This window comes from Myxine glutinosa, chromosome 5, assembly GCF_964187855.1.
Source record: "Myxine glutinosa chromosome 5, kmMyxGlut1.1, whole genome shotgun sequence".
NCBI classification, from domain to species: domain Eukaryota; kingdom Metazoa; phylum Chordata; class Myxini; order Myxiniformes; family Myxinidae; genus Myxine; species Myxine glutinosa.
In genome coordinates, this window is record NC_136265.1 from 166,184,074 (window position 1) to 166,199,131 (window position 15,058).

At 45.2% G+C, this 15,058-nt stretch overlaps 1 protein-coding gene across 2 annotated transcripts in view; it reads left to right on the forward strand.

The window, feature by feature from the left end:
- Positions 1 to 5,619: 5,619 nt before the first annotated feature.
- The window catches only part of DNAL1 (dynein axonemal light chain 1), a 34,868-nt gene continuing 25,429 nt past the window's right edge, over positions 5,620 to 15,058 (forward strand). For both annotated transcript variants that reach the window (XM_078779027.1, XM_078779026.1), the window contains exons 1-2: positions 5,620 to 5,665; positions 8,572 to 8,622. In XM_078779027.1, the coding sequence (XP_078635153.1) occupies positions 5,663 to 5,665; positions 8,572 to 8,622 (54 nt within the window). In that variant the 5' untranslated portion in view covers positions 5,620 to 5,662. The remainder of the gene's footprint in view (positions 5,666 to 8,571; positions 8,623 to 15,058) is intronic.

Sequence of the window (15,058 nt, forward strand, 5' to 3'; positions counted from 1 at the left end):
GAACTCCCTCTCCATGGCCAAGCTCCCAGCATGCACTCTCTCTGTCTCTGCGCTCTGTGGTCGAAGCACGAACTCTCTCTGTAGTCTGCGTTCTGCCCCTGTTCTCTGCCGCCTGTTAAAAGCGCTCTCGCAGGATGATCTCTCCCGGGGCCCGAGACTCCAACAATCTCCCTGCCTGGGCTCCCTGCACGTGCGCGGTTGCCTCGCCAACATCGGGACACGCTGGGCAGATTCCCGTGCGTGCACGACCGAGGCCGACGTCCGTGCTGCGAACATCCTCAAGGGAACGCCAAACTAGCTGTCCGGGGCGAACTGCACCAACGACCACGCCTGAGCGAGTTCTCTTCTCTTCCTTCCTTTCCCCACGTGAGTGAGAGGGCCCTTGTCTGGGGAATTAAGTTAAGGACGTTAGGTTTCTATCCTGTGTCTCTTTGCCCTGATCACTGTACAAATCATAAATAAACCTGTGTTCTTTGCTTCCATTTGGCCGTTCACGTCTCTTCCCAATTGGCCTCGCATTGTACGAGATAAAACCGCTCAATCGGGTTCAATAATAATTAACGGCACTAGTCACGTGACACGCAAACCGCTCGGGCGTATCAGACCAGCGTGACTCGTGCGAGGTTCAGCCCCCATCTTCATGGCGGCGTGTGTATAGAAGGTACTTGTGTATTTGACCAGAGACCCTTCCGCACGCTCGCTACGGGGGTGGCAGCTGGAATTGCTCCGCAATCCACCCCACGAGTGTAAAGTGGGTAGCGGCCTCGTGGACTCGAAGCTCGAGGGGGAGGAGGGTTTAATCTCCCTTAGTACGTCGACGGGCTTGAGATCCGCAACAATATTAATAATAGGTACCGAGGTCTGACTTCCAAAACTACTGTTTGTTAGTGCAGTTACAGTGTACGTGAAATCACAAATACAGTTTATGTTCATTATTGTTACTCACATTTAAATACGGGATGTTTTTAGCTGCGACGAGCAGCTCTATGAGAGGACCGCGTTGTTGTTCTTGTTGTTGGGGTGCCTTTTTGAATAGCGCATGCGCATACACTCGGACGTGCGTTGGTATGAGGTAAGAACATCGTGGACTAAAATCGCGATTTGTTTGAAGAAACCAGAATAAATTTAGCAACAAAGACAACATGAATGTTTTCATATCAACCTCGTTTCACAGAACTTGACACAAATTAGGTGTAATTATTGAATAGCGCATGCGCATACAATCGGACGTGCGTTGGTATGAAGTAAGAACATCACGGACTAAAATTGTACATGCGTATAATTTAATGACTGGTCGAATTTGGTAGTGCATATTGCAATAGATATCCTCATGATTCTACATGTCGCAGCTGGTGACACTGTGGTCATTTTTCTCTTGTTATCTTATTGGTAAACTGCAGAAAAAAATTAAGGTGGGGTTCTGCTCCCCCTGCTCCCTCCCCACCCCCACCAAACTCCGTCGGTGGCCTGCTCCCAATCATCAGCAAGGCCATGCAATCCATCATCGCTTCTGATATTAAATCCTTCCTTTTCTCCAATGGCTTTATCTCTGATCATCAATTTGGATTCAGACCAGGTCATTCTACTCTGGACATGCTGCTTCTGCTGTCTCAACAATGGATGGAGGTCCTCAACACCAAACAGAAAATCAGAACTGTCTCCCTTGACATATCTCGTGCCTTCGATACGGTCTGGCACCCCGCCCTGCTCACCAAACTCTCCTCCTATGGTATCCATGGAAACCTCCCTGCATGGCTTGCGGACTTCCTCTACGGTCGCAGTCAACGTGTGGCCCTGAATGAAATTCTCTCATTTCCACTTCTTGTTCAGGCTGGAGTTCCTCAAGGAAGTGTTCTGGGCCCTGTGCTTTTTCTGGTCTTCATCAATGATCTCTCCGACTCTGTAAAATCCTCTCTATCTCTTTGCTGATGACTCCACTCTCTGCCGCTCCATATCTCATCCCTCAGATAGGCAGTCTGCAGCCTCCGCACTCTCTGCTAACCTGGATAAAACCACAAACTGGGCAAGTAAGTGGAACATGTCTTTCAATCCTGACAAATCTCACACTCTCACTATGTCTCTCCAAAAAGACCGTCTGCATAACCCTCCCATCTACTTTCTGAACAATCCGCCCCAAAAAGTTCTGTCACTCAAGCTTTTGGGTCTCACTATCTGCCATGATCTTTCCTGGGAAAACCGCATTTCCAAGCTGGCCTCCAAAGCCAGTCTACGATTGGGCATCCTCCATTGTGCAAAGTCCTTCCTTGGCACACCTAAGCTCCTCACCACAGAGAAAACTTTCATCCGCAGATCAATGGACTACTGCTCTCCCCTCTGGGCTGGTGCTCCTGCCTTACACCTAGCTCGGCTTCATGCTGTTGAAACCAAAGCTTTCAGAATCATCGGAATCTCCCGTGATGAAGCAGCCTTTCACTCGCTCACCGAAGGCAGGTTGGTGGTCTTGCTGTCTTCTCCCGATTCCTCTCCGGCCTTGCTCCCCCTGCTCTCTCTGTGCTCTGTCCCCCAAATATTCCTTCAGGACGCACAAGATCTGTGAGCAACCCTTTTTGGTGAAACTGCCAAAATCAAGACTCGCTGCTCACCTTCACTCTTTTATCCCGCCTCTGGAACAAACTCCCTCACTCTCTTCAATCCAATTCCTCCCTCCAGGTCTTTAAAACAGCTGTTCACCACCATCTCTTATCCTCCCCCACCCAAAACCTTGATCTTTATCTACCCCCGTTAATACACCCCAAATCCACCCCTTTCAATCTCCGACTTCATTCCTGAAATTCCTCGCAGTGTCAATTTGTTTTATACCGTGTACCCCTACCCCCACTCCTCCTCAGCCCTCTGCCTTCCATAGATCTAGCAGTGTCCTAGCAGTGTCACTGTTCGCTACTGCTGTTGTGCTTAGTGTGCTTCTCTCTCCCCCTCTTGTCTCCTGCTCCCATTATTTTATGTTTCATGTGTCCGTTTATGGTTTTTGTGTTTAATGTGTTAGCTCTTACATGAGCCTCGACTTTGCAGACAAAAATAAAAATGCAAAAAAATAAAAGATAATAAAAAAGAGTCTGCCACTCTACATCAGTACATGTGGTTGAGTCTGCCTCTCTAAATCAGTACATGTGGTTGAGTCTGCCACTCTTAATCAGTACATGTGGTTGAGTCTGCCACTCTTAATCAGTACATGTGGTTGAGTCTGCCACTCTAAATCAGTACATGTGGTTGAGTCTGCCTCTCTAAATCAGTACATGTGGTTGAGTCTGCCACTCTAAATCAGTACATGTGGTTGAGTCTGCCTCTCTAAATCAGTACATGTGGTTGAGTCTGCCACTCTAAATCAGTACATGTGGTTGAGTCTGCCACTCTAAATCAGTACATGTGGTTGAGTCTACCACTCTAAATCAGTACATGTGGTTGAGTCTACCACTCTAAATCAGTACATGTGGTTGAGTCTGCCTCTCTAAATCAGTACATGTGGTTGAGTCTACCACTCTAAATCAGTACATGTGGTTGAGTCTGCCACTCTAAATCAGTACATGTGGTTGAGCCTGCCACTCTAAATCAGTACATGTGGTTGAGTCTGCCTCTCTAAATCAGTACATGTGGTTGAGTCTGCCACTCTAAATCAGTACATGTGGTTGAGTCTGCCTCTCTAAATCAGTACATGTGGTTGAGTCTGCCTCTCTAAATCAGTACATGTGGTTGAGTCTGCCACTCTAAATCAGTACATGTGGTTGAGTCTGCCACTCTAAATCAGTACATGTGGTTGAGTCTGCCACTCTAAATCAGTACATGTGGTTGAGTCTACCACTCTAAATCAGTGCATGTGGTTGAGTCTACCACTCTAAATCAGTACATGTGGTTGAGTCTGCCTCTCTAAATCAGTACATGTGGTTGAGTCTACCACTCTAAATCAGTACATGTGTTGAGTCTGCCACTCTAAATCAGTACATGTGGTTGAGTCTGCCACTCTAAATCAGTACATGTGGTTGAGTCTGCCTCTCTAAATCAGTACATGTGGTTGAGTCTGCCTCTCTAAATCAGTACATGTGGTTCAGTCTGACACTCTTAATCAGTACATGGGGTTGAGTCTGCCTCTCTAAATCAGTACATGTGGTTGAGTCTACCACTCTAAATCAGTACATGTGGTTGAGTCTGCCACTCTAAATCAGTACATGTGGTTGAGTCTGCCACTCTAAATCAGTACATGTGGTTGAGTCTGCCACTCTAAATCAGTACATGTGGTTGAGTCTGCCTCTCTAAATCAGTACATGTGGTTGAGTCTGCCTCTCTAAATCAGTACATGTGGTTGAGTCTGCCACTCTAAATCAGTACATGTGGTTGAGTCTGCCTCTCTAAATCAGTACATGTGGTTGAGTCTACCACTCTAAATCAGTACATGTGGTTGAGTCTACCACTCTAAATCAGTACATGTGGTTGAGTCTGCCACTCTAAATCAGTACATGTGGTTGAGTCTGCCTCTCTAAATCAGTACATGTGGTTGAGTCTGCCACTCTAAATCAGTACCTGTGGTTGAGTCTGCCACTCTAAATCAGTACATGTGGTTGAGTCTACCACTCTAAATCAGTACATGTGGTTGAGTCTACCACTCTAAATCAGTACATGTGGTTGAGTCTACCACTCTAAATCAGTACATGTGGTTGAGTCTGCCACTCTAAATCAGTACATGTGGTTGAGTCTACCACTCTAAATCAGTACATGTGGTTGAGTCTGCCTCTCTAAATCAGTACATGTGGTTGAGTCTGCCACTCTAAATCAGTACCTGTGGTTGAGTCTGCCACTCTAAATCAGTACATGTGGTTGAGTCTACCACTCTAAATCAGTACATGTGGTTGAGTCTACCACTCTAAATCAGTACATGTGGTTGAGTCTGCCTCTCTTAATCAGTAGTGTAAGGCTGCGCTTGCGAAGCATTGCTTTTGCTCCGACCATCCCTTGAACCCAAATTTTAGAGTTTAACACACCTGTGAAGAGGAGCACCGAAGCTGCACTTTACGTCTCAAAATCCAGTAACATCCAGTAAGAAAATATATTCCCTGCAAATTATAACCTTTAATAACCAATCAAAACGAGGCTTTCTAGATAGTATAATCGTATATTTATGTAGGAAATGGGTTTCTGTTATTGAAATCAATAAAATTTATCCGAAAAGCATCCAACACATTCAATCTCGAGTCCATAAAAACTTGGAGCGTTAAAGTTTGGTACTCGATGTGTTCAGTTACCAAGCAGCTTGCTACCGCTCGCCAAGCCATCCGTTCCTTACCAACCGTTTCAAATGCAGTGCTTGCTTGAGTGCTTAAGCCACTTGGCGAGCACTCTACGAGCTCATTGGTAACTGAACACACCCCTGTACTAAGCATGTTGGGATTGGGACTCGGCTCTTCCACTGCGAAGACGATGGAATTCGAGGTGTATAATGGTTGTTTCATGGCCATGGCTGCTTTCTTCCTTCTTCAGTATTTTTGTTGCTACTTTCACTCGATTATTGAAGAATGCATAAATATAGATAAAGCCTGTCGATATTACTTAATGTAGAAAGCATTTTATGAATACTTAAGGGAAATAACATGGAGCTTTACATCTGCGTTTTTTAAGTTGTTAATGTTAGTCTCCATAGCAACCGATTGAAGAAATGGTAAGTATGGTAACGTCGAGAGAAGAGATTGAGTTTTGCGGAATTTTACAACATTTGTATTATTTGAGGTCGTGTTTGTTTTTGACAACATTTGAGGTAAGTATTATATTAAGAGAGGATACATTTTACTTTTGTTTTTACTCTGAACGGTGAAGTAAATCTGTGTGACAACATAATTATACCGATATAAATATTAAATTCGAGGCTTTCCTGTGTTGTGTATATAGAGTGTCCATAAAGTCCTTGTGCACCTTTAAACTTTTATACGAGATAAACACAACTCTGTGGTAGGGAGATAAAGAATTCCCGATTTCCAGGAGAGAGATACTCCACAGTGATTCGGTTCACTTTTTAGCAATTCCTGCAGGGGCGAAATGTTCGTCTTGATGGTTTTTAGTTCACCTGGAACGAAGTTCAGGTGATCTTATACGATGGCGTGTCGTCAGTCCGATAAACACTTGAAACTTCTCCGAAACCGCTGATGGGATTGCGACCAAATTTGGCACAAATGGTATTTGTTGTGACGAAAGTTTGTTCACGGCATTTTAAAAAACATCGGGTCCAAGGCGGTTTACTGGGGTCAAAGTGCAACCAGGTTTGACCCCCCCCAAAAATAGGTATTTTGCTTTTTTCTCTGAAACTACACAAACAATTTCGATGAAACTTGAACACAACCTTCACTACCTTGTACCTTCACCTTCACTGCACCACCCTTGCAGATAAGAGATGGTGGTGAACAGCTGTTTTAAAGACCTGGAGGGACGAGTGGGATTGAAGGGAGTGAGGGAGTTTGTTCCAGAGGCGGGAAAAAAGGGGAATGAAAGAGTGAAGGTGAGCAGGGAGCCTATATTTTGGCAGTTTCACCAGAAGAGGGTTGCTGGCAGATCTTGTGCGACTTGTAGGAATATTTGGGGGACAAAGCACAGAGAGAGCTGGGGGAGCAAGGCCAGAGAGGAGTCGGTAGAAGACGGAAAGACCACCAACCTGCCTGCGGTGAGTGAGTGAAAGGCCCTCGGAGTTAGCTTCATCGCAGGAGATTCCAATGATTCTGAAAGCTTCGGTTTCAACAGCGTGAAGCCGAGCTCGGTGTGAGGCAGGCGCACCGGCCCAGAGGGGAGACCAGTACTCCATTGAACTGCAGATGAAAGCCTTGTATGTGGTGAGGAGCTCAGGTGTGCCAAGGAAGGACTTCGCACGACGAGGATGCCCAGTCGGCGACTGGCTTTGGAGGCCTGCTTGGAAATGTGGTTTTCCCAGGAAAGATCATGGCAGTTAGTGAGACCCAAAAGCTTGAACGACATAACTTATTGGAGAGGATTGTTGAGAAAGTAGATGGGAGGGTTGTCCAGACGGTCTTTTCGGAGAGACATAGTAAGAGTGTGAGATTTGTCAGGATTGAAAGACATGTTCCACTTGTTTGCCCAGTCTGTGATTTTGTCCAGGTCTGCAGAGAGTGAGGAGGCTGCAGACTGCCGATCTGAGGGATGAGGAATGGAGCGGCAGAGAGTGGAGTCATCAGCAAAGAGATAGAGATGATTTTCAAGAGAGTCAAAGAGATCATTAATGAAGACCAGAAAAAGCACAGGGCCCAGAACACTGCCTTGGGGAACTCCAGCCTGAACAGGAAGGGGACATGAGAGAAATCCATTCAGGGCCACACGTTGACTACGACCAGAGAGGAAGTCTGCAAGCCAAGTGTGGAGATTTCCATGGATACCATAGGACGAGAGTTTGGTGAGCAGAGCTGGGTGCCAGACCGTATCGAAGGTACGTGATATGTCTAGGGAGACGGCTCTGATTTCCTGTTTGGCATTGAGGACCTTCATCCATTGTTGAGACAGCAGAAGCAGCATGTCCAGAGTAGAGTGATCTGGTTTGAATCCAAATTGATGATCAGAGATCAAGCCATTGGAGAAGAGGAAGGATTTGATATCCAAAGCAATGATGGATTCCATGACTTTGCTGATAATTGGGAGCAGGCTGATTGGTCTGTAGTTGCAAGGATCTGTTTTTGCACCTTTTTGTGTAAAGCGGTAATGTTTGCTGATTTCCAGGATGCTGGCAGATGACCTTGAGCAAAAGAGAGGGTGAAAAGAACAGAGAGAGGGTGAGATAGAGCGGCAGAGCAGGATTTTAGGACCGGTGGGCTGATGCCGTCTGGTCCAGTTGCAGAATCAGAGTCGAGGTTTGACAAAAACTTCTCCACCTTGTCAGTAAACAAGGACACAGAGTCCAGGAGCAGTTGGGTTCGACTGGGTAAGGTTGGAACACAGAGAGATGGGTTTGGGACACAAGATTTTGAGGCAAACACAGAGTTGACGCATTCGGCTTTGTCACGTGCGGTGTCAACTGTGTAGCCATTTGAGGTGAGGGAGGGGATGGAGGGGGAACAAACACCAGAAACGGATTTGACCAGACGCCACCAGGAATTGGAGGAAGGAGACAGGTTTGAGAGTTCGTTCTTGAGTGAGGAGAGATAGTGCTTCCTGGCACTCCTGAGGGTAGACACACACTTGTTCCAAGCTTGGTGGAAGGAACTGAGATTGCCTTCAGTTGCATTAGCCTTCCAAGAGGCAAAGGCAAGTTGTTAACTTGGTTGTTAACTGTTAATTAGCCTTCCAAGAGGTAAATTGGTTTAAAATACCTTTAGTCAGTGCAGTATACTGTTTATTCCACCAGGTGAGCGCCGGGGGTATTGCCCCTATGTTTTTGTTACTCTTCTTGGAGTTGCTTCTCTGTTGCAAGTTTAAATGGGCAACTCACAATTAATTATTTGACTGACCAACCAAGCATGAGGTTGGCAGTTGTCGCAAGTTTTAAAACATTTTTGGCCCAGGGAGGCTCTGAGGGATGTGTGCTTGAACCTGTCCACTCAAGGTGCTGTGATCTATTTGTCGTTCACATAGGCGAAGGCAGATGCACAGGAGACCACGGTCATGCAAGCACTAGCCAAGTGGGTGAGTTAAGACGGCCGCTTCTTGCTGTGCACCTGCATATCCCAGCCAGAAATCCCCTCTTCCTCACTTCATCTTGTTAATTATGTTCGGTTCAAACTTTGTTCCTTCCGACGAGCAGCAGAAAGATTGAATCAGGTTGTAGAAGGCCTTAAAACAAAGCCAACAGTTTAAATGTGAGTTTCTGAAACATGTAATACAGACACATAGGCAAGTACAAAATGCAAGAATATGAAGAGCTGCATATAATTATATATTGTCTTGAGATGCAAACTGATTAGCGGTTCAATTTAAAATCATAATTAATACCATTCTGTTGCAAGTTCACTTCATGTGCAATAGTTAACGGTAAGAGTTTGTCTATTTATGAGCGGCTTTCAAAAAGTTATACGAACGAGATATACAAATCTAACACATGTCGCATTTATTTATTTTGCATTGTGCAAGTTTATATAATTTTTAAGGAAATTATTTTTGCGGCTAATTAATTATATACTGTATTTACGGGCAGTATAACCTACAGGTGTGCGCACTCGCCTTTGACCTGTCAAGCCTGGGTTACAATCTAGGCCCAATTATAAACTGCCATCCTGGTGCTTCACATGATGGGCGATGCATTATTGTGTGCGCAATCTATCTGAAGGACATTATGCTGGAGGATCGCATGCCAGCAATGATGTGGAGGAAGCAAATAGATCTTGAAATTCCCACGGTGTCTTTTGTGCAGAGTAGGCGAGTTATTACCGATACGGAGGGTCAATTAAAAATTCCTACCCCAATCACCTTCAGCGATCTGTCCATGATTGTTTCGAGTCTTGAAACGTTCCTTGACTTGTTGCGAGTCCATCAAATCTCTACCAAGAGTATGTGACGCGATTGCGCATATATATATATATACATACATACATACATACATACATACATACATACATGCATACATACATACATACATACATACATACATATATATATATATATATATATATATATATATATATATATATATATATATATATATATATATATATATATACTGGAATATGAGACCCGTCGCTTCGCTGACGGAAACGCCAATCTTTGCTGCGATGGCTAATCTATGGGGGAAGAAAAAAAACAAAAAAAAAGAAGGATTCCTGGATTCCTGCTCTCCGTGCAGGGATAACCAATGTCACGTGTTGGCATTTGCAGTTTTGACACGCGTGTCCAAGTCCATGTACCCATGAAAAAAAAATCATTTTTTTGGGGGATCACAAACACTCCCAGGAGTTACCCGAATCCACCGTAGAAGTATACCGTTCTCACGGTATAACACAACAAACTGGAGGTTCCAGGGAACCTGAACTCAAATGGTCTATATCAATATGGTTAGAATATGCATAATAGAACAACAAATTATATAGTTTATATGTGCTAAAAATATGACAAAAATTGATTTTTCAATATGGCCGCCCTGCCGCGTTCATTTTTGGGCGTGCAACGCCCAAATGCAATCCCAAACTAGTTTGTCTTAAATATGCTGCATAAGCCCTGGTGTTGGGCAAGCGGCTAGGGTGCCGGCTTAGGATCCTGGGTTCGAATCCCGGTCAATCGCTGAATTAACGCCAGGGGGGTTGACTCAGCCTGTCATACCTTCCGAGGTCGGCAAATTGAGTACCAATTCACTGGTAATTCCCTGTTTGTCGTAAAAAAGGCGACAAAAAGGTTTGGCGTCAGGAAGGGCATCCGGCCGTAAAACATTGCTTCAAAAAGGGGACCAAAAAACAACAACAACCACGGTCCCCGAAAAAGGCCAACCCCCGCTTGCGGGGAAAAATGGCCTCTAAAGGTGGTTATATGCTGCATAACAAGTTTCATCAAATTTAATCAATATTTGTGACTTTTAGAGCGTATACGTCGAATTGTTTACAGACGACGGACACTGGGTGTCGACAAAAACTCAGCTGGACATAGTCCAGTTGAGTTAACAAACGACAAGGCAGACACGGCTCCTTTTATTATATGTATGTATGTGTATATATATATATATATATATATATATCCACACACACACACACAGACAGTTTTGCAAACCGACCCCCTCGGGGAGCGCACATCCAAGCACATAGGTTACCAGATAGTTATTTCATTACTAAATGTTCCAGATAGGCCTCCCTTGTGTCTTGTGGCTTTCAAAGAGAATATGCGTCTGCGAGGGCGATATAGAGGTATTTTTCTTCCTCCTTCCATTCTTCTTCCTCCCTCCATTTTCCTCATCCACAACCGCCTTCCACGCCATTCCATATCCCGTCATCAACAGACCATACAGGATGGTGATCATTGCACATTTTTAGACATCATATTCTTTTCGGCTTGTTTTTCCAGACAGCTCCAATTCGGTTTATTTACCTCTCCAGACACATTTGAGACATGAGCGATCCATAATAAATATCGACACAACATGCTATATCCTTGGTTCCACTAATAACCCATATTTTCCCCTCCATCCCATCACATTTATTAAACAACACAAACACCTCATTTATTAAACACTGTGTGTGTGTGTGTGTGTGTGTGTGTGTGTGTGTGTGTGTGTATATATATATATATATTTATATATATATATATATATATATATATATATATATATATATATATATATATATATATATACAGTATATATAATATTTATTTATGTATATATATTATATTTATTTATTTATATATATATATTATATTATATTTATTTATATATATATATTATATTTATTTATTTATATATATCTATATATATAAAACACAGTGTGTGTGTGTGTGTGTGTGTGTGTGTGTGTGTAATGTTACCGATAGACTCCTAAACGGAGAGGCTTACGTGCTTGATATTTGACATAGACATGGCCATTGAGCGTGGGACGAACATGGCCGAACTCAAAATATTTGACGATCCATATTTTTTATTCATATTTACCTCGGCGCATTTCAGCGAAGTACCCACTAATCTCAGCCGGTTCCAGAACAGCTCGCTGATTCGCTCAGAGCGATCACGTGATGTTCCATCCCGTCACACGTCACTTCACCTTTTATGCGATCGTGTTTTGTATCGATTTTGTGCGATATGAATTAAATGTCTTTGAAACAGCTGTGAAACGTCTTTCCACAACCCTTCCGTAACCGATTGGAGCAGTTTCTTGCCGCACAAAACGAGATCCGCGAAACACGTTGGTCGAGTCGTGCTGACCAAGATGGCGACACGGCGGCTTCACTTTTCACGGAGTATGAGCGTTCTATATATTTTCAATTCAGTGCGCCCGTGATTTGTGGCATAGACATGACCATTGGGCCTTCACGGTGTAATTTGTGCGAGGCTTTTGTCCGAGTGAGCTTGAGTCGAGAGGGCGAATGTACGGGTTGGGAATGTATGGGTCTCCCTTCCCCCGCCCGGCAACACCGGTACTGAAGGACGTCACAGGATCGGTGAGGCTCCAAAATCCGCTTCGTGCTGTTGCGAATATGCAGGACTATGTCCGATTGTTGTGCTGCTCTCTGACCATGAGAACTGCAACGTCATTGTTGACTGGCCATCCCCTTCCCTCCCCCTTCCCCCTCCGTCCCCCCTTCCCTTCCCCCTCCACCCCCTTCCCTTCCCCCTCCCCCCTTCCCTTCCCCCTCCCCCTCCATCCCCCCTTCCCTTCCCCCTCCACCCTACCCCGCCCCCCTCCCCTCCCCTTCTCCCCTCCCCCTCCCTTTTCCCCCTCCCCCTCCCTTTTCCCCCTCCCCCTCCATTTTCCCCCTCCCCCTCCCTTTTCCCCCTCCCCCTCCCTTTTCCCCCTCCCCCTCCCTTTTCCCCCTCCCCCTCCCTTTCCCCCACCGCCTCCCCTCCCCCTTCCCTTCCCCCTCCACCCTACCCCCTCCACCCTACCCCCTCCCCTTCTCCCCTCCCCCTCCCTTTTCCCCCTCCCCTCCCCTCCCCCACCCTTCTCCCCCTCCCCTCCCCCACCCTTCTCCCCCTCCCCTCCCCCACCCTTCTCCCCTCCCCCCCTCTTCTCCCCTCCCCCCCCCCCGTTCCCCTCCCCTCCCCTCCCCCGCCCAGCAATGCCGGGTACTTCTGCCGGGTCCCCCCCTCCCCCCTCACCTCCTCCCCCCTCCGGCCCCTCTCCCCTACCCCCCTCTCCCCCTCCCCTCCTCCCATCCTCCCCCCTCCCCCCGTCTTAACGCGTCAAATCGACCACTTGGACCAGCAGCCGACCTCTGTGCATGAATTGCAGCAGGCTATTGTCCCTGCATGGCAAGCGATTCCTGTCCAAACCTTGGCAAATCTCGTGAACAGCATGCCTCAACGTGTACGTGCTCTCCTGAATGCTCGTGGGGGTTACACGAAGTACTGAACTGTAATTTTACTGTCCGTAATCCCAGTCGTAATTTAACTTTTGTTTTTGTTTAAAAATTTTTTGGCTAATGTGCAAAATAAAGAGATACTTCTGGAAAACGTACAGAAGTTTAACACAGTACTGTCCATGAATTGAGTTCGATATCAGTTTACATCACTTTCAAGGATCAATTTATTTGTTTCGAAATGTCAAATGTGGTTTTTGTTTCTTTTAAAGGTCACATTAACAAAATCTAGAATAGTTTCAACATAATTCCAATGAACTTTTGGTTCTAAGACATCTTGAAAAGTAAGTTCACCCCCACAAAAAAAATATTCCATATTAAATGCCAAGTCTGTGTATATACATACATACATAATATAATTATTATTATATACTTGTATAATGTATATGGAAAGATACAAAAGACAGTGACATGTCTTATACTAACTGTTATGATGAGTATCTCATTCTTTGAACTTTTGAACACCACACATATGCTCATGAATACAGTGTACAAAACATTAGGAACACCTTCCTAATATTGAGTTGCACCCACTTTTGCCCTCAGAACAGCCTCAATTCATCAGGGCATGGACTCTACAAGGTGTTGGAAGCGTTCCACATGGATGTTGGCCCATGTTGACACCAATGCTTCCCACAGTTGTGTCAAGTTGGCTGGTAGTGGATCTCTACTCCGAATAGCTCATTCCATTTCATTCCACAGAGGCTCAATTAGATTGAGATCTGGTAACGTGGGCAGGCCACGGCAGTAAACTGAATTCATGGTCATGTTTGTGGAACCGTTCCTGGAAAATCCTAGCCTTGTGGCATGGGGCATTATCCTGCTGAAGAAATCCATTCGCAGATGGATGCACTGCTACCATGAATAAATTTTCAGATATCCTGTGGCATTCAAACGTGCTCCACCTTTGTAAAGGAGCCCAATGTGTGCCATGAAAACACACCATCACCACCAGCCTGCAATGTTGACACACGGCATGATGGATGCATGTACTCATGTGGTTTTCTCCATACCTTAGTCCTCCCATCAGCCTGAAATAACAGGAACCGGGATTCATCAGACCAGGCAATGTTTTCCAATCCTCCAGTATCCAGCGTTTCTGTTCCTTAGCCCACTGCAACCTCAGGTTCATGTGTTTTTGCTGAAAGAAGTTGAAAGAAGAATGGAACTCTGCACGGTCATCGGCTGCAATACACCACTCGGGTCAATGTACGACGAGTTGTGCATTCTTTTATGGGTCTTTCAGCACCAATATTGTACTGGACTGTCAGTTGACAGTCTGTAGTCTGTATGTTGCTCTGCACAGTTCGTGTCAGCCTCCTTGGGCCTCTTTCATCAATGAGCCGTTTTCGACCACTAGTCTGCTGTTGGCTGGATGTCCTTTGGGTGGTGGACCATTCTTGATACACACGGGAAACTATTGAACATGACAAACCCAGCAGCGTTGCAGTTCTTGACACATTCAAACTGGTGCACATGGCACTTACTACCATATGCCATTCAAAGGCATTTAAATATTTTGTCTTGCCAATTCACCCTCCGAATGGCACACATACACAATCCATGTTTGAATCATCTCAGGGCTTAAAAATCCTTATTGTCTCCTCCCTTCATCGACACTAATTGAAGTGGATTTAACTGGTGCAATCAATAAGGCATCATAACTTTCACCTGGATTCACCTGATCAGTCAATTTAATGGAAAGAGCAGGTGTTCCTAATGTTTTGTTCACTGATTGTATTGTTACATTTGTGGGGGGTCGGCATGAAATACCTTAAGAAAGTTCAGAATGTGTAGATTAGCATGCTCCGTATGCCGCGAAGCCATCTCGATGCACTTAAGTAGGCCGTCTGTCCGGGTAAGAGCGTTTGCATGTCACCATAAGGGGCGTGGCTTTGTGCTAATTAATTATTGGGCTTAACGATTAATTCTTCAGTGTGTAATTTGCCTCCTGTGGTCTTCCCTTCAGTTTTATTACATTCGGCCAGCCAGGAAATTGAAGGCTCAGTAAAACATCTATAACAAATGGATCCATTCGCTCGTGGCGTCGCCAGAGCTGACAGAAACAGCG